This window comes from Bombyx mori, chromosome 21 (genome assembly GCF_030269925.1).
Source record: "Bombyx mori chromosome 21, ASM3026992v2".
In the NCBI taxonomy this organism is placed as follows: domain Eukaryota; kingdom Metazoa; phylum Arthropoda; class Insecta; order Lepidoptera; family Bombycidae; genus Bombyx; species Bombyx mori.
In genome coordinates this window covers 9,554,436-9,577,725 of record NC_085127.1, presented here as the reverse complement: position 1 = coordinate 9,577,725, position 23,290 = coordinate 9,554,436, and the positions used below count along the sequence as shown (strand labels likewise).

Sequence of the window (23,290 nt, the reverse complement as noted above, 5' to 3'; positions counted from 1 at the left end):
AAACTATTAAATTAAGTTTAAATTGTCAGTTCTTGTTTTTAAAAATTGTGACTTTATGCGTGACGTCATTTGTGGCCATAATAAGTGAAGAGCCAACCATAAATTGATAATGATCACAATATATATTCTATGCGGATTTAGGCAACAGCGATCTGCTTCTTCTTATGGGTCGCTTCTAATGTGCAAATATTGGAAACATGAAATTTCGCATTGTATTTGGTGTTACAAAACTATTAAAGATGTTAGGTTGTGTGTGGTCATTTAAATATATGGAATTAATGATACACTAAAATATAATAGGATCTGGTTTCTTTTGCGGCAGCATAAAACTAGTTATCTAGGACTAATAGAGAAACTAAAAAAGGGTGCTACAAATCCATACAGACTAAAATAGGTGCAATACGTCAAGTGTGAAAACGAGTTAAATAAAACCAATTCTAAAGCAGTCAAGTTCTATATTTTATCATTTACTTAAATTTATTTTGTACAAACTTCAACAATATATATATATATATATATATAATAAATACTCAATTAAATTTCTAACATTCAGCAAACTGAACTCACTTTTTGTCATAAGTATAGTTAAAATTAAACAGTACAATGATATTACAACTTATTGTCTAAACTTAATTAAACACAACTTTTTTGTGCAAATATGCCTAATAGTAGGTACAAATGTTTGGTTTGACCAACATAAATCATAATATAATAAATATATATGTAATGTCCAAATCACAAACAAAAAGCAACACGGAGTGAATCAAATTCTACTGATGAAGTATCAGACTGAAACATCAATTTACAATCAACTTTAATACAAAATAAAAAATAAATTTCCGTTACGCCAACAATAAGTAATTATTATCCACGTTAAAAAAGTTTTTTATTGTCATATTTAATTTCGAAGCAGATATTTTATTACCTGTAGGTACGAAAAGTTTATAAGATCCAAACATTAAAATGCAAAGGTTTCAAAAAACGATTCGCTTCTATACAGGTCTTATTCAATCAGTCTTCTGATGTGATAAATTTCGAATTTTAAGTCTAGAAGAATTTGTTTCACTCCACGACTGCCTATTGTTGCAAATGAAAAAAAACAACAACGAAATAAACGATAGAATTAAGGGAATGACGTCACGCGACGCCCAAAAAGGCGAGACACGGGGTGTGCGCAACCGATGGGGGAAGAGAATTTCGTTTGTGCACTCCCCGTTAATTATTTATAAAATCATTTATATAAATATCTTCATATCATGTTTTCGCAAAATGTGTGCAAAACGATAAGCGTCTCATTTACATTTACTTTCGAAACTTGAAACACATAATGAAATGTCATGATGCACTTGATGGTAATCTGTATGATTTTTGTTTAGACATTGAAAATAATAATCAGATAGGTACGAAATTATTCACTGAAATCCTTCTGATCCGTGTTATGAGAAGCGTAAACAAGATACTCGACACGTTAACGTTTATTGCTTAAAGCTCTTCGTATCGCTGTCTACCCAATTGTTGGATGTCGATAGATCAGACTGGATAGATTAGGTGTTGCGACGTGCGGTTCGGGATTAACCCGGCGTTAAGCTCTCAATATTTACAGAATAGTAGATTAAATTGACCACTTCCGAAGATAAATTACAAAAATTCAACGATTGTTTTGTTCGATGTGCTATTAATACAATACTGACACATCTATTTCGAAACTTCACTAAGCTTTGACAAATAAGGCGTCTTCAGCAATGACCAGTGTGAATAGTCGATACGATTGTGGGCCAAAAAATAAAGAATATTTTTTAATAAACTCTACCTTACGCGGTAAGGGACGTCCGTTAACTTAAGTGTATCAATTTTATCGTTTATCTTACTGCTCGTAATGGTGATCGTTTTTAACTAATTAAATTGCTCGCATAAATTATGTCAAAGTCAATATGTTACCATTATGAACGAATACAAAAGTTGAAGCAGTACCAGCCTGCTTTTCAGCTTGCTTATGAATAAATAGAGAATACATTCACTATTACTATCGAAGGACCGATAACTCAACCACACGTAAGTAGCCTCATGTGTAAAAGGTTTCAATGTTTCGCGTCTTGTAGATTGAGCATAGTGCGAATATCGGTCCTCATACAAGAGGGATCGCTTGGAACGTCAGGAAAGGACGGCGCCGGTTGGGGAGGGGGGAAGATCGGCGTCGTTCCATCCTGATGGCCTAATGTAATTTTGGGAAAGGAAAAATTACATTATCTAGGGTTTTTTTGGGAAAGTGCGCGTTACATAAAATGGCTCGATTCCTATGATGCATATTGAATAGGACGGAAGTGAATTCTGGTACCGATTTTATAACTGGTTTATTTAGCTTAAATGTAGACTACATTGCAAAAATTTTTCTAAATTTTTTAATTTGTCATCCGTGACAAGATATCCCTTAAAAAGACGCAGGCAGACGTCACATCGGTACAGTGAGAAGCTTAAAATGGAATTATTAAAACGGACAAAACTGATATGAATCGGCGCAGCCCATGCTTATTTTAAGCGTTACACTTACAATTACACTAATGCCTGGAGTATGTCAAGGCAATTTCATTACATTGGAATTCTTTTAATGTGAATATTAAACGAAGTCGAATTAATTTAATTAATACAGTGCTACATCGATAATCGGTTTGTGGCTTTGTAAGGCGCACCCAGGGCCAGCGGGGTTTTGTTCAAAACGAAGTCGAAATATACCGTCACGTATTCAGATGTAACGGCTGTAATTTGTCCATTTATTTCTTGAATTACGATCGCGTTCGACACCATTTCAGGGAAGAAAAATGATATCAAACATAATCGTTGTCAATTTTTTCGGTACATTGACGTTTTAATTTAACATTGACTTAGAATTTCATAATGTAGAGTGATATTTATTAAATACAAAAATAAGCTTTTAGTTTTTCAAGTTATCCAATACCTTACAATAAATCACTATTCATTGAATTAAAAAAGGGCACCTTGCGAAAACGATTCTCTCCGGTCGATACGCTTCTCTCACTGGAATGTCTTCTGAATCGACGCAGGCTCACGAACGGATACGAATCGGAACACAGATTACGGTAAACGCGCAGACGACAGTCGCAAAACAAACTGTCACTGAAGCTTCGGCCACGCGAACACAAAACACTCCTGTCGACACTTACAACGTCTCTAATCGCGAAAGAACAACGTCCATGAAATAAACGGCGCGGACGCGCAGCGGCAAGTCGCGCCGGCTCGCGCCGCGTCGCTCGCCTGCGGCCCGCCGACGCACTCTACGTATGTACACGCAAATTGTCTAGCGTAAAAAATAATTAAGTGCGCTTGGGTGGGCTCAAGAGCTCTGGTAGCGGTGCGGGCAGCGGCAGCGGCGCGTCGTCGACGAGCGCGGGCAGCAGCGCGAGCGCCAGTGTGGGTCAGACGGACGCGGGTGGTGGCGCGGGCTCCGGGGGTCGGGGGGCTGCGCCGCCACCCTGCAGAACCACGCGGTGACCGTTAGGAGTCACGGCGTCCAGCAACACGGCCGTGGCTGCACCCTCCGCTCCGCCGCCCACTTCGGGCTCCTCGTGTGCACGCCGATGCCGTCGCCACGCGTGCTGTATCAGTCGCGCACAGTACTCCTCGCGCTGCCGCCACAGCGTCGACGACACTGGCTCGTAGCCCGCTTCTTCAGGACGACCCACTTCCAAATCACCCGTCTCCTCAATGGGATTCCCTTTTCGAGCGAAGAAATCTTTCGTCAGTGCGTCGAGAATGTCGACGCAGAACATCATGTCGCCGCGACATATCGGTATGTCCATCGATATAATTTTGTATTTGTTAGGTTTGTGGATTTGTAATGGCGGTTCCAAGACGTCAAGGAAATCTGAGAGCTGATCGTATCTAATGTACTGACTACCGTCCGGGTCGAACCGCTGCCAGATTTCGTAGTACATGTCGTAGTCGTCATCTGTCAATCCTTCCTGCACGTCTTCTGTTGCCTGATGGTGTAAATAATGGAATATATTATGTGTTACAATTTTATTGTTTACTGTTTTAGATATTTATAATATTCAACAACTAAAATCTTAAATCAAATATAAATTAAATTACCTGAGAGTAATTCTCGAGAATGACGGCGATGTACATGTTGATGACGATGAGAAAAGAAATGACAAGGTATGATAGTAGGTAAGTTATGCCTATGGTTGCAGAGCCACAGTTTCCTGGCGATCCTCGTTCGTTGTCGGGAAGATCACATTCTTCCTCATTTATAATACCATCTAAAACTCCATCCCAACCGGCAGACGTTGACATCTGAAAATTAGTTTTAATTAAGTGAAAATTAGTATTCTGGATATCTTAAACAAATTCGGTATTTGCGGTAGGCAACGGCTTGGCTCTGCCCTGGCATTGCTGAAGTCCATGAGCGACGGTAACCACTCACCATCAGGTGGGCCGTGTACTCGTCTGCCTACAAGGGCAATAAAAAAAAAATCCATACTAATATTATTAAGTAAATAATTGATTTAAAATACACACCTGGAACAGTAAAATCATACTCTGCACGAATGTTTTGAAGTTATACACGTCGTCCAGACCACCTTTGTCTTTAACGTGCATGAAGAATGACATGCCGAATATGGCAAAAATAAACATGACCAGGAACAAGAGTAGGCAAATATTGAACAAAGCCGGCAGCGACATAGCCAAAGCGAACAACAACGTTCGTATCCCTTTAGCGCCTTTCACGAGTCGAAGGACTCGACCAACTTTTGCTACTCGCACCACTCTTAGTAGCGTAGGAGATACAAAATATTTTTCTATAATGTCACTGAGCACCAAGCCTAGAAAAAACGGAAGTGTTTAATGTAAATAATGGTTTATGGTAAACGCAATTTGAAAAAGTCAGTCATATGAATATACTTACTAAGAATAGAAAACATAACTACGACGAAATCGAAAAGATTCCATGGTTCAACAAAATAGTGATAACGTAAGGCGAATATTTTCAATAGGCACTCTGAACTAAATATCACTATGAATATCATATTGAGATAGTCGAGGACGGCGCTAAACGTTTCCGACTGTTGGTAGTGGTCCAATGTCATCGTGAGCATGTTTAATCCAATGAACAACATGATAATCATGTCAAACTTCTTGTCAGTGACTATCTCGAACACGATTGCTTGTGGTCGCCACTGTAAGCAAACATATGCCATGAGTACACGAACCCTTAGACACAGCCCACTGAATTTCTCGCCGGATCTTCTCAGTGAGTCGCGTTTCCGATCCGGTGGTAGATTCTGCGAAACACTGCTCTTGCTAGGGCCAGTGTTAGTAACACTTCCGGTTTGAGTCCCGTGAGCTTATCTACATGTTAGTTGTTAAGCTGCAATAGAGCATCTCAAGGCTATCAGCATAGGTGGGGAAAAAAAAGTACAAGACGGTTATGCATTTGGAAATACGATAAATTATGAATTGTCATTTTTACCCTTGGTCTTGGAATCGCTTTCAAAGGCTTTTTAGAACCCATTTTCTTCATGGCGTTATAGTATTTCTTTTGATCTTCAGTCATGAACATTTCGAGACTGCCCCCGGCTTTCTTTTTCTGTTCGTTGAAGTTGTCGATGATCACTCCGATAAACAGATTGAGAGTGAAGAATGAACCGAATATAATGAAGAACACAAAGTAAAGGTACATGTATATGTTAGTTTCTCGAATCGGCTGACGTCCCACCTGAAACGTAATATTCAGTTGCAGACTAAAATGCATTTTTTAATCAAATTTAGTGCTCGTCGATGAATTTGAAATCAACTTACCTCCCTAGAGTCAATTGCATCGTTCATAATTTGGATCCAGCCTTTGAATGTTGCCACTTGGAAGAGACATAAATACGCTTTACCCACGTGATCAAAGTTCATTGGTGAATTTTCCCATGTATAGTTTTCTAAGGTGCATGCATTTTTATCCGGAATGATTTCGTGGCTTAGAGTGGTGTGATTCATATCAACGCACTGAAACAGATAAAATGAGAATTATTATTATATCAAAAGTGATATTTTTATTTAACTAAGTTTATCGTTTTCTCTGGTACCTTAAAGTATTTTCCTGCAAAGAGCTGGACACCCATAATGGCGAAGATGAGCCAGAATATTAGACATACAAGGAGTACGTTGAAGATGGATGGAATTGCCTGTACCAGGGCGTTCACAACAACCTGGATAAGGAAAATTACATTAAAATGACAATTTAAAAAAATATGAAAATTTTGAAAACGTTTTTAATAAAATTTAAGACTTTAAGTGTGAGTGCAATTATTTATAGTGTATTTATGTATTTTTTTAGAAAGCTTTAAGTTTCAAACTTTTTCGTGATCCAAATAAATGTATGTTTTAAAGATAGCGTAAGATGCAGTGTCTAATATGCATACAAACGTTTACATAACAGTGCCACAACATCAAGCAAATTTGTAAAGAGATTTAATGATGCTATAATCTTACCTCTGAAATAATTTAGTCCAAAACATAGCTAACGCATGCAAGTTGTCGTACGACGTTGTTACGAGAAGAAGAAAGATCTAAGGTGCAAAATCTAATAAACATTCCAATTAACTATGAAATTTACAACTCTAAAAACTAATCTAGCTAAAGAATCCAAATAGGAAAAGTAGACCAAAAAATGAATTTTCTTTCGAAATAATCCGATCGATTGTTAAAACAGGAATATGACCAATGGAGATGATATTTATTTATAAGCCATTCAAAGGGTGCCATCGACGACTTCATAACGATTTTCGATAGAACGACTACTACCGATGACGTTTTTCTGACTCGAAACTAATAAGTATGTTTTTGATGAAATTATGTCAAGTAGAAAAGAAGTAGTCCGGACGTAAAGTGGAATATTTAATGAAAGAAATGTCTCTAGATGTGTGTTGTAATGTGGAGCGATGTATAGTGGATGAGCGAAGGGGTCGAGAACGCGCGCAGGGTGGTACGTACCCTCATGCCCTGCATGCGGCTCATGGCTCTGAGCGGGCGCAGTGCGCGCAGTGTTCTCATCGTTTTGAACGCCTGAATGCCTCCGGCACCACAAAGCGCCGCTACGAAGTTTATAAGCGAGACCTGATGAAATCAACGGTTTCATTTTGAAATAAATACAAGTTACGGACGTTTTCTTACTCGAATATGACGATTTTACCGACTCTGTAAAATTTTTAAGTTTAACATTTCATATAACCATGTATTACAAATCAGTGTCGATTATGTCCTCGATTTGGAAGAAGACTAACGACCGACAAACTAACCTAAGAGAATATACTGTATTTTGTATTGTGAAGACAGACAAATGTTAACAAATATGGGTAACAACGACACGACGATGTCTTGGAATAAAGAAAATCTACATAATGCATTGGTAACAAAACAGGTACTTTCAAACGTTATTGTGGTCTGCAGGTTTCTTAAAATCGTAAATAGCATACATAGGTATTAGGAAATGTACTGTTTCCATATAAGTAAACGTTTTAAATAATATTATAAATAAGAACTACCTATATATTATAACGTTTAGAAGTAATCTTATATAATTGAACAATTTCAGGATTCTTATATGAAAACGGCACGTTGAACACCAGCGCGTACATTAATTTAGATTTTGTGTCTCATGCACATGTTTTAGTTTCGGGGACAAGATATACAAGTTGCCTTTAGATTAATGTCCTACTTTATATGTATATAGTAGTAGCGGGAATTGTGGGTTAAAAGACACTTAGAAGCGGTATCCACAAACAGACATAGACGACATCGAGAGCTCGAGGCAGCTATGTGAGGCCGATCGGAGTCTCAGCTTCAACGGACATCGAACAAAGCTGCACACCTTTTAATTGCGCTGCTCATTATCCACTAATTAATTATGTTATATACAATTAATATAATTGTTATCAGTGTGCTTAGTGCGAGTTTTTAAACGTTCTCGATAGCGTAAAAGTTAACCCAGTTTTGTATGCATTTGGAACAGCGCCCCTAGCGGCAAACGTAGGCAAATTTTTTTTTCCTGCCTAAGTTGATAGCCTTGAGAGGCTATATCAGCGTCGCCTTAACTAGTAGGTGAGCTCACGGGGCTTAAACCTGAGGTAGGCAAACGATCCTATTCCCTACAAATATGAGCTAACTTTTACGCTATCGAGAACGTTAAAAAACTCGCACTAAGCAAACAGTTGAGCGTAGTGCATTCTGTATGAGCAGCGCAACTTTACCGACACCGATAGCGCTCGTTGGGCGTGAGGGCGCCTACTCACGCGCATGCCCTCCCATCTGGAGACCGCTCGGAGCGGACGCAGGGCACGTAAAGTCCGCATCGAACGAAACGCCGGGATGTCGTCAGCACCAGCCATGACCGCTCCGTGGTTTACGAGCGATAACTAACGTTACACCACTTATCGTTTAAATTTTCTTAACTATACATCAGGTGTATTGGAATAGTTCCCGAAATCGAAGACCGGTATGTAAGGCAGGTGATTTTTAATACTTAAAAAAAAACTTTTTCTAATACTTATACAGAATTTCCTACCAAGGGTATATCGAGCCAAGAATTGTGAAGAGATGTAGATAGTTGAGAATGGTCTATTCGAAGAAAACAAATTCTTTCCAAGCAAAAAGTTTCGGAATAAAGAGCACTTAAACATAACTCTTTATGAGGCGTTTAATTCAATGAACGTCTTAACGACACTTTTGTTGTATGAATTCAGAGCTATCATCGAAAAGTTGAAACAATTAGTAAATTAGTTTTTGCATGAAACTACTGATTATGACTTAGATTTTATGGAATTTTTAACGTGATTTACATTGTTGATATAATTGCTTGATATACCAATTGTGGGACACTCTGTATATTAATACTAATGCTTTTTTAAATTTAAATATATAACAATATAAAACAATAAAAAATAAACTGGGTACGGCGTGCGTCTAGTATACGAGGGACCGTAGTGCACATCTGCCAGCTGTTTCGTTGATGGTTCAAGATAATAAATGAAGTTACCAAAATCAAACGTATTTATAGTTAAAATTCTCATATTGTGTTTGGTCTGCGTTAGGTTAGAAGTATATTGTAGTTTCGGCTTTGGGAACAGTTCGTTTACACCCTGTATATAACTTATGTCTAAAGTTCTACAAGTTACAGAGATATAATTACACATTCAATTGAAAATTTTATTCTTTAATTTTGCTTGATTTCGACAATCATCGAAGTAAATTACGCGTACATAGAAAACATTTCTTGTTTTTTAGTACGTGAATGTTAGTTGCCTGTAACAAATCTATGAAAGATTAAAATAGTACTGTGTCTAGAGCATGTAGTAACAAGGTATAAATTACCATCACAATGATGAAATCAAGCCAGCACCAAGCATTAGTAAAATATTTTTGGAATCCGAGAGCAAGCCACTTGATCAACATCTCAATGAAGAATATAACAGTGAAGATACGATCCATGTAATAAAGAATGTCTTGAAGTATTGGACGGTGTGGTAAATGTACGTCTTCTAAAGCCTGAAATTTCCGATGATAAATTAAATTCATAACTTGTTTGATGATTTTATCTGGTTGATATATCCTGAACGCAAAATAGTGTAAATACTTACCAATGCTAAACTACTCAGTAAAATCATGGTAATAACTGCAGTCTCAAAGTAAGTGTTTTCAATGAGTTTGAACGTTTTGAGCCGAAGAGTGCCCCAGCCTTGCCAAAAAGGCGAGTCGTCGTCTCCAGCAAGAAATGGAAACTTTTGATAGCATTGCTCCGGACAACAATCGGCTGGTGTATCATCAACAACGTCTTCATCGGCCCCTACTTTTATATCCGTTTTACCTAAAGTACCATCAAGTTTGCCCTCTTCGTCTTCCTCAATCAATTCTGAACAAAAAAAACCATATTGTGTTTTTTTAACTTTCTCTGATATTTATTTTGTTGTTTAATTAAAATTAAGCAATGTTTATCTCCTGCAACTTATTTTTTATGTTATATTCTTATTCTACAAACGGAATAATAAATGGATCGAGTTTCAAAAAATAAACTATTATTTTACAGCCGGTATACCTAAATTACTACCTTCTTCAAGTCCAAGTTCTTCTTTGCTTGCATCTTTCTTTTCTTCTCCATCTATCGTATCGGCCGATCCTTTGTGGCTTTCATCCTTGAATGATCTTATTTTGTGACTACCGTAAGATTTTTGACTTATAGTGTCGTCATCCTTAACATGTAAGTATATAACATAAGTCAGTAAATTAAAATTGTTGTAAAGTTAAAATCAAAATGAAATGAAATGAAATGCTTCAGTGTTCACCTGAATAGGATATCCATGATGATTCAGTTCACAGTCTAATCTATTGTCCCTGTGATTATCTGTTATTGCATTTATGTTATTCATCAAAATTTTACCTTTTTTGTATTTATTGTCACCTTAAATTGAAAATTTATAATGAATAAATTTTGTCGGTTCTGTTAATTTACAAAATCTATAACCGGAGAATGTACGTTACCTGGTATTGTGAATTCCATTCCATCTCCGATAGCCACTTCGACTTGATCTTTGAGTTTCTTGTCTTTATAGAGTACGGCGTCATCGAGGTCAGTTCCTAGTTCTAATTCGTTGTCGACCCGCTCTGAGGAGACACAGCGACCACACAAAGCGGCTTTTAAGCCTACATGTCGGGTAATGTGTCCCAAAGTGCGTCGTTGCGTCATCGTAGTATCCAAGCATAGAAATCAGACCAGAGTACGAATGAACTTAGAGACTGCTTTACACGATTCATAAATTGGCATAAAAATATTACGGATAAAAATTCAGATGATTTTATTTAGCGTGTGTACCTAATATGAATTAAGATTCTTATACAAAGCATTACATCAATTTTTAATATTAATACACACATTAAAAATGGTTTGCATTTGGAAAAACTGAGATTGTATTTTATGCATGAGAATTATGAATTTTATTTTTAAGGTGTTTTTAAGACGCTTTTTAACTTGACCTGACAATAAACCTGCTATTTTTTGTTTCAAACCAGAACGCATATTTGTTTCACAGTAGAATTAGGCAGATTAGTGGTATCTACCCGGACGGGCCTACAAGAAAAACGCAAATTTACAAGAAAAATAATTTTTATCGTTCTTTTTATAATTTTTTCGATCGTTTAAATTTATTTTATTTAAAACACAAAATACTAATTTTTTTTGCTAAAATAGTATTTATTTAAACCGACTTATTAAGTATGTAGCGTTTTTTTGTATAATTAAAAAAACGATATTGTATATATACATATTGTCATAATCATTAAATATCTTATGTTTTCTAAATCAACAGATACTTTCTTAATGTGTACGTAAAATTAACTTTTGGTAATTTGCTGTTTTTACAAAATTGTTATTGAGGTTGATGAAAAAACAAAAAAAAGCTGAAATATTTTTAATTAAATATTACTTTCTTGACTTAGATGATTTCTTTTATTATAACTCGTAATCTAGACTTATATGAATTACATTTAAGCAACAATATACAAATATAAAAAAAAAAGGTTTACTTATCTTCTTTGTAAATAATAACGAGGATACAGATATACATGTTAATTGAGCACATAATTTACATGCACATAAAACACATACACACACAAAGCTACAAACATTCATAAATAAATACAAGCACAGTAACTAAGACACTCGAACTGAAAAAAAACTCAGAGGTGTCAAGGGACACCCGGATGGAACGAAGTTCCTTTCGATTAATTAGTGAAGGAATTGTAATTTTTTGTTTAAGTTATAATAATAAATTACGGCATTATGAAGAAGAAAAAAACAATACTATGAACTAAATTACTATTGTTGAAACGCTATCTCGAGAAACTGTACTCATTACGCGGACCAATCGGATACGAGCAATGTCACGCGATAAGCGCCTACACGTTGATTGGTCAGAATGACGGATGTAAAAAGTGTCGTGACAACTTTTCGTAAGAATTTTTTCCGTCTAGCCCCCTTTCACAACGCGCGATAAGGAACTTCGTTCCAAAAAAACACAGCTTACAACTTGGAATGATAAATTACAAGAACGATTAATGAGGAATTTCCACACAACATTAATTACGGGGTCTGTAATCTACACTTGGATAACTAAGGGTACAGGCAACGCACAATGTACACATAATTTACGATCACCAGTAACAATTAAAAATAACTTTTAATTTTAAATGTTAAAAGGAATTCGTCAATACCAATATTAAACAATAAACTGTAATTTCCACAGGGCTTTAATCATGCACAACATTTTTTTAGGATAATTATTCAGTTAGATATACTAAAGAAGGTGCACAAGTTTTGGCAACATAGATATAGGAGCCAATATCAGTTGATTAAGGTAGAGTTGATGTTACTTATTACAGTCAACGTGCAGATAACAGTCGGAAATACAAAATTATTCAAGTTGGAATTTCACAGTAAACAAATTAAAAATAAATTGTCAACATAATTTAACATCAACATGCCACAACGACTGGCAATACAAAAAATATTGGCTTACCGGGCGCGTGTATAGCTATCTGATTGGTGAGTTTGTTTTTCAGTAGCTTGAGGAAGTCTGCGACGTTCCGTTTTATCCAGTCAATGAACCTCGATATTCTATTGAAAGCCTCCGCGATTTTGTTCGTGTCTTGATCAGCTGTTGGGGTTGATAAGCTCGAGGAACCAAAATTGGAGAGCAACAGGGCTAAGAAGAGATTCAGTACCTACGATATAAATGGAAGTTATTAGCTTATGAATATATTTAATACAGAAAAAAATAATTCTGACTATACCAACCACAAGGTTTCCGATAACGACGGTTGCCAAGAAAAATGGTATGCAAGATACATCTCCAACCAACATACAATCCCACATGCTTTCTATCCATTCTCCGCATAGCACTCGGAATACGATCATAAAACTGTGCATAAAATCCGTGAAGTTCCACCGAGGAAGGTCCCCATCAGGAAACCGGTCTACGTAATCTGCATACACGATTACGGAATTATTAAAAATGATTACAAGAAGCTTTGTAATCTGAGTTTAATCGAACAAAGTTAATCGAAATAAATTTTTAAATTAAATTTACTTTTTTTTTTCAATTTTTAAACTTTTAATTGACAAGGGAGGAATACTTAAAGATAATTATATAGAAATTACTTTACGTTCAGTTTACTTTATCATAGTTTCACATTTAAGTAAAGGAATAGGAAAATGCATTTCTACCGTGTTGTACTAAGGCAAACTATCGTGCAGACATCGAACATTAAATCATTATAATTAAAGCTTCATGTTAATTGTTCTTGTTACGACATGCGACACAATTGTAGTTTAAATTCTAGTTACTTTAAGTAAATAATTACTAATAGCGTTTTTATGATGTTTTGGAGAAGGCTTAATGTAATAAAAGAAGCATTGTAACAGTAAGATGAAATTAGATAGAAGCCAGCATTGAGTTTCACAAGTGACGCGCCTTCTTATATGGCCTCTTCAATACAGGAAGCGAATTTTATTCATAGGAATGACGCTTACTTGAAAATAACATTAAGTTTTCACAACAGTCTAACATAAACACAACAGTGTGACGCACATAAACACAATATCCACTATTTAAATTAAACGGCAAGCCCGACTTCGATGCTCGATAATCTTGTTTGAACAAATTAAGTCTGCATAATAAAGTTAAAATGTGTCATTAAAAGAACTTCAACACAATATATATAGATACACTTATTTAGCGAATTGATTTTTTTTTGTTGAATAGAAATTCAGCAACTACCCTTAGAGTACATACAATAAGGTAACAAGTGCCAACGATATCGGGCAACACCAAATCATAACCAAACAAAGCCATAAACATACATATAATAAAATTGTTAAGAACAAAGTTTCAATAAATGCTGAAGTTCATTTATTGGATAAAAGACCGGGCTTCGCCGTAATTTTTCAATTCCAATCAAACACCAATGATCATGCAACATTCCCACCAATTACACTTACCGACATAATTTTTTCCGAACAGTTGCATACCCATCACCGCAAATATGAAAATAATGATGCACAATACGAAGGTCAGGTTGCCCAAGGCACCCATTGTCCTACCCATTATAGAGATGAGTAAATTAAGAGTCGGCCATGACTTTGCCAATTTGAATACTCGAAGCTGCAATTACAAATTGTGAAACAAGGCGTCACACAAGCTCGCTTACCGGCGCTTCACCTATGCTACTGCGAAAATCCCTTCACAGATCTCAAATCACTTACAAAACTGGAATAGAGCCCCCGTTTTAAAAGTGATTCCAGAGTATTTTTATGTTCTAGCGAATGTGTGCTTGGGTCCCTAATAATGTGCTTTGACATATTTCGGATGAGTGGGATATATGTTTTTCCTTTAGCTATCGTGAGAGCTATTGTTTTTATTTCGATCATTTATTTGTACTTTATATTGCGTATTAGCCTAATATTTTTAGCAACGACATAGATCCCATCAGCTGCGACTTGATGCGTCAATTCTCTTTGGGAAGCAAAGCCGCAAGTCATCTATATTACTCGATGCAAAGCTTAAGTTATGATTTGAAGCTGCGTGGTATAGCTTTATAACTGTGTTTTTTTTATAAGGCTCATTAGTGTTTCTGAGCCACATTCCGTGTTATAAAGCCACAGCGTGGACCGATAGTCCCTTGTAAATATAATGTTCTGTCAAGCCCAGTGTAAAAGTTTCGGAGTGTAAAGCTGAATAATTAATAATGAAGCTTAGTTCTTTAATTAGAGATGCTAAATTTTTTTTTAAATTAGAACCTGTGTAGTTCTTCCCAAACAACTGCATTCCCATCACCGCAAATATGAATATAATGATGCAAAGTACAAAGGTCAAGTTCCCTAAAGCTCCCACCGTCCTACCCATTATGGATATAATAAGGTTTAGCGCCGGCCAAGACTTGGCCAGTTTAAATACACGTAGCTGAAAATATTTTATCACATTTACACGTTAATGATATTCAGATATAAATGTCCACAAAGGATAAAATCAGAACTTTTACAAGAAGAATCACATTGTTAAATAATCGGAAAGAATAATTTATCAATGAGGGGTTACATAATATTATCACCTCTTATGCTAGTTTGGGATTAAATACGTTATTAAAAACTGTAATAATGAAAATTTATTAGTGTGTCCACAAAGCAAAAGAAAATTAAGAATAACACTTACCAAACGAAACGATCGTAATACCGACAAACCCTGAACACCCTCAAGCCCCAATTCAAGCAGTGATAAGGCCACAATAATGAAATCAAAAATATTCCATCCCTCTTGGAAATAATATTTCGGGCTCATTGCTATTAATTTTAGTGTTGCTTCTATGCCGAATGTCGCCGTGAAGAACTGAAAAATTAAACTCGATCCGTTTAAAACGAGAAACATCAATTGATTTACTTTTAACACGTTGAACGCTTTTCGTCCCACCGGTGGACATAACATACTATAATACCATTCCGGCCAAGCCAAAATCAGGGAATCAGTCATTTTTATCAACTTGAGGTTTTCATTCTAAAATTATAAATTTGCACGGAAGATAAAAATTAGCGACTTCTATTGTCTAGTTTTTATATTATATTACCGTCTAGTTTTTAATATATGGCTATAACCTTGATAAAAACTACAAGTTTCTGTTGGATTTAAAAAACCACGCCGTTCGGTTCGGCTAAAGGACCATGCGGCTCTCTTCCATACGGGTTTTGTTTGATAGCTGCAATTTCTGACTTGTAGGAAGAGTTTACGTTGGAACCCTCACGCGGCTCACGGGTGACCCTCATGGCCCGAATGGTTCAGTAAGATAAGTCTCACCAGTGAGCAGAGTTCATATGGCGTTCAACGTGTTAAAATTAGATTAGGTACTCACATAATTGCCGCTTTTTAACGCTTTGTCCATGTCTTTATCCATGTTATGATGGTCCAGAGCCATAAATAGTGTATTTACAACAATACAGAGCGTGATGAACAACTCGACGAATGGATCGAACACCAACAGCGCTACGTATTTTTGGAACTCGAGCCACAACCAGCAACAGTCCCACACACAGAAGAAGTCTATTCCTTTCATTAGACAATCGAGTAGTTTCTCCTTAAATGTGGGTCCATCTTCATCGTCTTCGGCTGTTGGGAAGTAGTACACTGACACTGTTGCGTCCCGTTTACCAGCAGTGTGTTTGTGTGTTGAAGACAAAGAAATATTTTTGTTAGTATTCGCTCATTATTAAGTTTAGAAGTGAGATAACAGAGAGATCTTCACAAATAATAAGGTACACTGCTATAGATATATTGTTTAATTAAATCTTTAGTTGATGTTACAATATCCATATTTTTTGTTGCTTTTCTGGTTGTCATTTACTACAAGATGGATGTACAAACCAGCTGTATGAAGTGCTGGCAAGCTCTTTGCTGATATTTACCGTGAGCACTCAACATCAGAACTCTTTTTAAACAGTGCTAGGTAATTCGTGCAGGTTTTCTCTTTTATGAATTATACTAATATTCTTATTTGTGAAAAGCTTTAACTATTTGCTTTGTTTATGCTATGAAACTGTCATAGTTTATATCTAATTTTCTGCAATGATAGTCTGGAGCCAAAAAATATGAATATCGACCAAATAATATTACAGCTTCTTTCTGAACTACCTTTCGTCCACGCTTAGTATAGCAAAGGCATAGATGAAGTTCTTAAAGGATAATTACTTTAAACTACATAGTGACAATAATTATAATAATGTCTTGTTTTAAAAAAATGCAATCTAGATCTAATGTCACGTTTAGGACGGGTTTGCAATAATGCATGCTATAGCCATTGAACAATTGATATTGCTGAGCCTGTTCAAATTAAGTGTCAGTGCAAAATTGTGGTTTAAATAAAACATGTTTTCAGTTATTCTGGGTTTGGGATTTTATAGTTTTTTTTACCCTACGTAATCGCTGGTATTCTGGGGGGATATTCCAACTACTCACGGACCGGTAGGTAAGCTCATTGGCTCAACCTGAGAAAATTGCTAACACTGGCCTTAGTAAGAGGCAGTGCTTTACTGAAGAGGATCCGGTGTGTCTATGGGACTTTATAGTGAATACCTTTGCTCATTCTGAGAGATACAGTTCTAGTCTCAGATGTTTAAGAATACCGGTTTTCCTGCTCGCTAAAACAGACTGCATTATTGTTTCCAAGGGCAGTGATACCAAAAAGTTTTAGTATACTGTCAGCTTAAATATTTCAGCATTAGGGCTCATCTATGTGAGATAAACCTGACTGATGATGCAACCTTATGCCGATGTTAATTTCGCTTAAATGTGGTGGAAACTTTGTATGCATTTCCAAATGATATAAAGGCGGGATTCATGCGGAGGAGTTTGTTTAGAAGACATAGGTATGATGTGAATGTTTTATAAGCATCCCAATGGATCAATCATCACCACCATTTACCCAGCTTCTATTTAATATAAGAAAATATGTCGACACAAGGGAACTCCTAGTGTGCTATAATGCATCAAAATTATAAAATACTGTTATATTATCATTATGATTGAAAAAAAACGACATAACTATAGTGTTACTATAGTGTATAAAAACTTGTGCAAAATGATAAGTGGAGAGTCGTATTTTGTGAGTGCAGTACTAAAATTATTGTATCCTACCAATAAATGACATCCACAAACGATTTATAACTTTGCCAATTATGCCTTTTTTGCGTAATGAGCAAATACCTGTTCCGTGTAGTGTGTTTTTGTATTGTGTGGTTATTGAATGTATTATAATAATAATATAAAAAAAGCAAAATCAATCACGTTAAACACTGAATAAAATACGAACGAATATAGTGTTGTCACAAAAACAACATCGATATTTTTATAGATATATTTAATCGTACCGTTTTGTTCGCTCGCCCGACTCTGACGTCCAGCCTGTTCAATGATTTCATTTAATACCATTACGTCTGAAATAAAATAATTTTACTTTAATTTTGACGAATTAGTTGAGTTTTTCAGCTGGATAATGTCGTCGGAGTTATTGCGACGGATAACGTGATAACACACTATAGAGTATTTAGAGTAGAGAAAGTACCCATAGAATTTTAGCGCGCGGGTAGGTACCACCACCATGCTGATTTCTGCCGTGAGGCAGTAATGCGTTTCGGCTTGAAGGGTGGGGCAGCCGTTGTAACTATACTTGAGACCTTAGAACTTATATCTTAAGGTGGGTGGCGCATTTGCGTCATAGATGTCTAAGGGCTCCAGTAACCACTTAACACCAGGTAGGCTGTGAGCTCCACCCATCCTCCTCCTCCTCCTTCAGTCGATCGCTCATTGCTGAGCATCGTGATGCGCCCGCCTGTGACCTTTTTTTGTAATTTATAGCCACTTTTGGCAGTCAGTGGCACAGTGAAGTGCGTCGCTCAGTCTCATGTCCAAATACTCGGACACTTGGTCACTCCATCTTTTTCGGTGCAAAACGAGCTTGACAACGCCGAGTTTCGGGCGGCGGATTCTGATAACCCGACCCCCAAACTGGGGAAACCCACTTTGGAGAGGCTACAGGGGCCTAGAAGAACTAAAAATCTTCAACAAAACCTGGCGTAGAAGGCAAGGGGAAACCACTACGACTATCTCCCTAGAGAATGTCCCGACCTTAAATGATGAGTTCCACCCATAAAAGCAATAATTTTTTTTTTGCTTAGATGTGTGGACGAGCTCACAGCCCACCTGGTGTTAAGTGGTTACTGGAGCCCATAGACATCTACAATGTGAATGTGCCACCCACCTTAAGATATGTTCTAAGATCTCAGTATAGTTACAACGGCTGCCCTACCCTTCAGACCGAAACGCATTACTGCTTCACGGCAGAAATAGGCAGGGCGGTGGTACCTACCCGCGCGGACTCACAAGAGGTCCTACCACCAGTATCATATCATAACAAAATTACAGATAATAGTTCGCACCTCTCATATCCACTACGTTAGGCTGCTGTGACGATTCTATGAACGGATTATCGCTTGATGGTTTCAGAACTTTTCCAGCTTCGTCTGTGCACTCAGTCGTACTTACTTCCTGGAAATAAATGTTAAATTATATCAATGGTGTGATCCCGCACAGGCAACCATCCTGGCCCTTTTTAGCACAAAGTAGCCATGCTTTCCAACCTAATGGTAAAATAACCTACAGAATACAATACGATTGAGATTAAGAACTCATGTTTTAAAAACAACGGAATCTTTCACCTTGTGATGTCTACAGAATCCCACTCACCGAGGGCAAAAGTTCTACGAATTTCATATCTATCGAATCTCATGATGACATAAACAGGATACCCGATTAAATTAATTTAACTTCACAAGCCAGATAATTATTAATAACTGACATCTCGCGGGAAACATATATGCAAATGATAAATATTTCTAGATTTTACTTAATGAAGTTATGTGGATATGAAGCTGTACAATGATTCGAAGTAAAGCTTCCTGTAAAGTTTTTAGCCATTCTTATCTAAGCCCCAATTCTGCGTTAGGATTCCGAGGTGAGATATGAAAATTATGATGACTTTTTTGGCCATTAAATCATTAAAGTAAATTAGCCATTAAACAAAGCAGCAAAAACGATAATATGAGTATTAAGAATATGAGAATTAGCTGCAGAGTATGGAAATTATGTTTAACAATAATTCAATGATTAGTGTACTTCGCAATTTCGTTTACTTTACAGTACAAGACTACAAATTTTTACTTACATATTCTCTAAGGGGTCTAGATGCTAGCGAGGAGTCTTGTCTAGGTAAGGGATAGGCGTGAGGTTGTGATGTCACACTGTGGTTCCTAGAAGCGGACCTGCCGCGTAATCTAGCTTCCTTAGTTTGAGCTTTCCCTCCGCCCAACAAGTCCCCGTGAGACGTGTAAGACAAACGTGACTGATGAGACGTGTATGAAGAATGTCGGGATCCTGATAATCCAGAAAAAATATTCATTAATTTTCGACCGTAATCAAATTGTTTGACAAAAGGCTTAACACGATTTTTGAATATTACAGTGATTCGTTATTTGATTTTTAATTTGGCTAATTATAATGATTAACATACTTTTGCACAAATAATTGATGAAAAAAAAAACACAAAATAAAATTTTCTGAATCATTGGCGCAGCAGTAAGTGTCCCTGTGTAAGGGTTCGTGGTTTCGACTGTAACTTTTGTTAAGCACACGTTTGGAGAACAGCTTTATTTAATCTTTGTCCAGGGTTTAAACGTATATAAGTATGTATATCAGCCTCTGGTTCCTTCCCATAATACTGCATATCCTGGTTGGTTACCAAATGACCGTGTGTAATCTGACCACCACCAATTAAATAAATCATTAAATTAGTCATAATAATCAATCAAAAAAACTTAGCGGTAAAGGAGGACTCACCTAAATTAGCATAATAAACTGGGATGATGATAGCACCATTTTCTTCAGACATCGGTGTGACAGCGTTCGAGTCATCAGCATAAGGCAGGTGTTCCTGTGCATCGAGGTACGTAGACAAAACCAGTGGCTTCCGATCCCCTCCGGGAGGATATCTCGGTCTACCGTTAGGTCTCAGAGCCATCTGATGAGATCCACGTGAACCACGGCGCAAATTGAATGGAGAACCAGGCAATGATAAAGACGCCTGCGGGCCGTAAAGCAGTTTAGGTCTAAGACTTGGAGCTACGCTTTTTAAACAGTTATTTCATAAATTAACTTTACTGAATTATTAATTTTATTTTACGATGTAGGTACTGACATATTTTTCCTCAATTCAATCGATTAGTGTTTTGGATTTTCTCAATTTCCTGATTTTAGACATGTTAATTTAATTGACTAAGTAACCGGTTGCAGAGGCTTTAGTTGAAGCTTTACATAGTAGTCATAGTTACTCTTTCTATAAATGGTATTTACTTTCATGTGCTGATAAACAAAATTACGAAAAAAAGTGATAGTTACAAGGATATACAGAAATACGGAAAGTAAATGATAGGTGCTTTGTAGTCCTCATTGCATCAATACATGTTTTGAATGATCGTGTTAGTACAAAACCACGGATTGCTGCATAGGGATGTCAAATTAATATGTTTCAAAGGAAAGTATAATCTAAAAAGACAAGACAAGAATACAACAGTTTTTCTATTTGAAAAAATAGAGAGGTTTATAATAAGAAGAAGGGGAGCACAAACACCAATGAGGATTAATGGACAAACCTGTGAACCCTCGCGCAGTGGCCCATATGACAACTGGCCGATTTTATTAATGCGTTCGGGGTGAGGGACCTTCAATACACAAAGAAAATTTTGAATGTATTAATTTTGTAATGAATTTAAAACAAATAATTTACTTTTAAAAGTAAAACCTTTAAAAGTTGGGTAAAGGGCAGAGCACGCATGACTGCAAACTTAAATAAAATTTAAATTAATCTAGCAGCCTCAAAGCTAACTCTAATATACGTAAATGCTTAAGTGTCAATTTTGACTAAATAAAAAAATGTGTGATCTTTTGTTGTATCAGAAACACAATAAGAATTTTAAACAAATCTAGACTAGTGAATATTTATGGAGTGTCAATTGAAATTTAGTAGAAAGATAATTTTAAAACAAATCCATGCCCCTTAGTGAATGTTCAGAAAATTCTTATTGCAAGTCAAATAAATAAAAAAAGAAGTTGCGATGATGATTAAGTAGAAGCGGTAGCGAATTGTTTTTGTTTATAAACACATGAAGTAATGTGGGGTTCACATGCACTGTTGCGATTAACTAGTTCATGTTTTAAATATCAAACTAGATCTATAGTCATGACGACATTTCTTTTGTTGTTCGAAATGCTGAAGCCTCCGCACGTCACTTATCGAAATTGAGAAATTATTACTACTTACGTACTGAATAAACCTTACTGTTTGATACTGACAATATATTAAAATTTATGTAGATATATTAAGACTGAACCTACCTCTAGTTCGTAGAAATGTTCATTGTCAGCGCGGCTCGTTCATAAAACTTAATTGCAAAAGAAACAATCTACCATGACAATAGATCCGTTACTCTCCAATACTATTTATAAAATTTATAATACACAAAATATTGTATCCATTGGGGGCATTACAGTTTGGGGTCATATTAAGTAAATTTATATCGGTATAGATATGGTATGATGTTTATTAGAAATAATATTGGAGATTAGTAATTTTGAAGTCAGAGCATGCAATTTCTGATTCTAATTGAGTGTAGTTCGAATAAAAAATGAGCCGATTCGTGCATAGGTATAGAAATAGAGATATCCACTAAGTAGATCTAATTGAGGAAATATCTACATTAAGAAAAAAAGACGTAACATTCATGTCAATCTGAACTAGGATAAATAATAAAATGAAATATGAATTCGCGCTTCGAATTTAAATTGACGACTGAATTATTAACTGCGTCTAGGCAGGTACCATGCTTAAGAAATTCTTACATTGATTGACCTTGAAATTAAATAAAAAAAACTAAAAAATAAAATAAGGGGCCGAAAACGGTTGTAATTTCGTAATTGCAAATACTTCCTGTATTACAATATTATATAAAGCGTATTTTAATTACCCCTTTTTTTTTCGTAATTTAAGGATATATTTGCAATTGCACAAAATATCGTTCTATAATCGAGACAAAAAGAAGATGTAAGCTTAGCGATAGACACAGTTTCAAATAAATTCTCTTTTCAACTTGAGCCAATATTGTTGTTATGATGATGATGTTGAGCAGTAAAACTCACGTGATTTGATGATTTGTATCAATCAACAAAAGCTTGTTCGGATGTAAAGCGGGTGTTAATTTCAATGTCAAGTTGAAAAGGTATGTTCGACTGATAATGACTCATTAAATATTAGAAGAAAAATAAATTTATATAGGTAGATCAGAAGAATGACATTTCTTTCGTTTTCAATTTATAAAATGAAGAGTTTGTGACCGGTGTCTGGATATGAAAAATAATGGTATATTGATAGCTATTGTAGATAAAGCTACGAAACGATTTCAGTGATGATTTTTTCATTACTTTGTTTGTTTTTTAGCCTCGTTGGGAAATTAACATATAGCCTATTGAATGGTGAATTATCACCGTCGGTCATAAACGCTACTTATTTCATACTAATTAAGGTTAACAATGTATTTTAAAATAATAAATCATTAAAGTTACATTGTCAAAATTAATTATATGAT

General features: G+C 36.0%; 1 protein-coding gene across 51 annotated transcripts in view; it reads right to left on the bottom strand.

Moving 5' to 3' along the window:
- Positions 1–435: 435 nt before the first annotated feature.
- Nav (voltage-gated sodium channel alpha subunit) overlaps positions 436–23,290 on the bottom strand; it is a 41,127-nt gene continuing 18,272 nt past the window's right edge. For 4 of the 51 annotated variants that reach the window (XM_038018276.2, XM_038018295.2, XM_038018279.2 and 1 more), the window contains 22 exons: positions 20,490–20,733; positions 19,819–20,027; positions 19,034–19,142; positions 17,966–18,031; positions 15,955–16,232; positions 15,264–15,437; positions 14,054–14,216; positions 12,851–13,038; positions 12,573–12,777; positions 10,540–10,701; positions 10,344–10,459; positions 10,097–10,250; positions 9,642–9,913; positions 9,376–9,549; positions 7,000–7,122; positions 6,093–6,215; positions 5,818–6,012; positions 5,489–5,734; positions 4,925–5,195; positions 4,537–4,841; positions 4,108–4,311; positions 436–3,995 (listed from right to left, as the gene is read on the bottom strand). In XM_038018276.2, coding sequence (XP_037874204.1) covers positions 3,432–3,995; positions 4,108–4,311; positions 4,537–4,841; positions 4,925–5,195; positions 5,489–5,734; positions 5,818–6,012; positions 6,093–6,215; positions 7,000–7,122; positions 9,376–9,549; positions 9,642–9,913; positions 10,097–10,250; positions 10,344–10,459; positions 10,540–10,701; positions 12,573–12,777; positions 12,851–13,038; positions 14,054–14,216; positions 15,264–15,437; positions 15,955–16,232; positions 17,966–18,031; positions 19,034–19,142; positions 19,819–20,027; positions 20,490–20,733 — 4,545 coding nt within the window. In that variant the 3' untranslated portion in view covers positions 436–3,431. Of the gene's footprint in view, positions 3,996–4,107; positions 4,312–4,536; positions 4,842–4,924; positions 5,196–5,488; positions 5,735–5,817; positions 6,013–6,092; positions 6,216–6,999; positions 7,123–8,297; positions 8,421–9,375; positions 9,550–9,641; positions 9,914–10,096; positions 10,251–10,343; positions 10,460–10,539; positions 10,702–12,572; positions 12,778–12,850; positions 13,039–14,053; positions 14,217–14,851; positions 15,015–15,263; positions 15,438–15,954; positions 16,233–17,965; positions 18,032–19,033; positions 19,143–19,818; positions 20,028–20,489; positions 20,734–23,290 lie in introns of all 51 variants that reach the window. The other 47 variants (XM_062674515.1, XM_038018309.2, XM_062674518.1 and 44 more) reach the window with 27 other exon arrangements.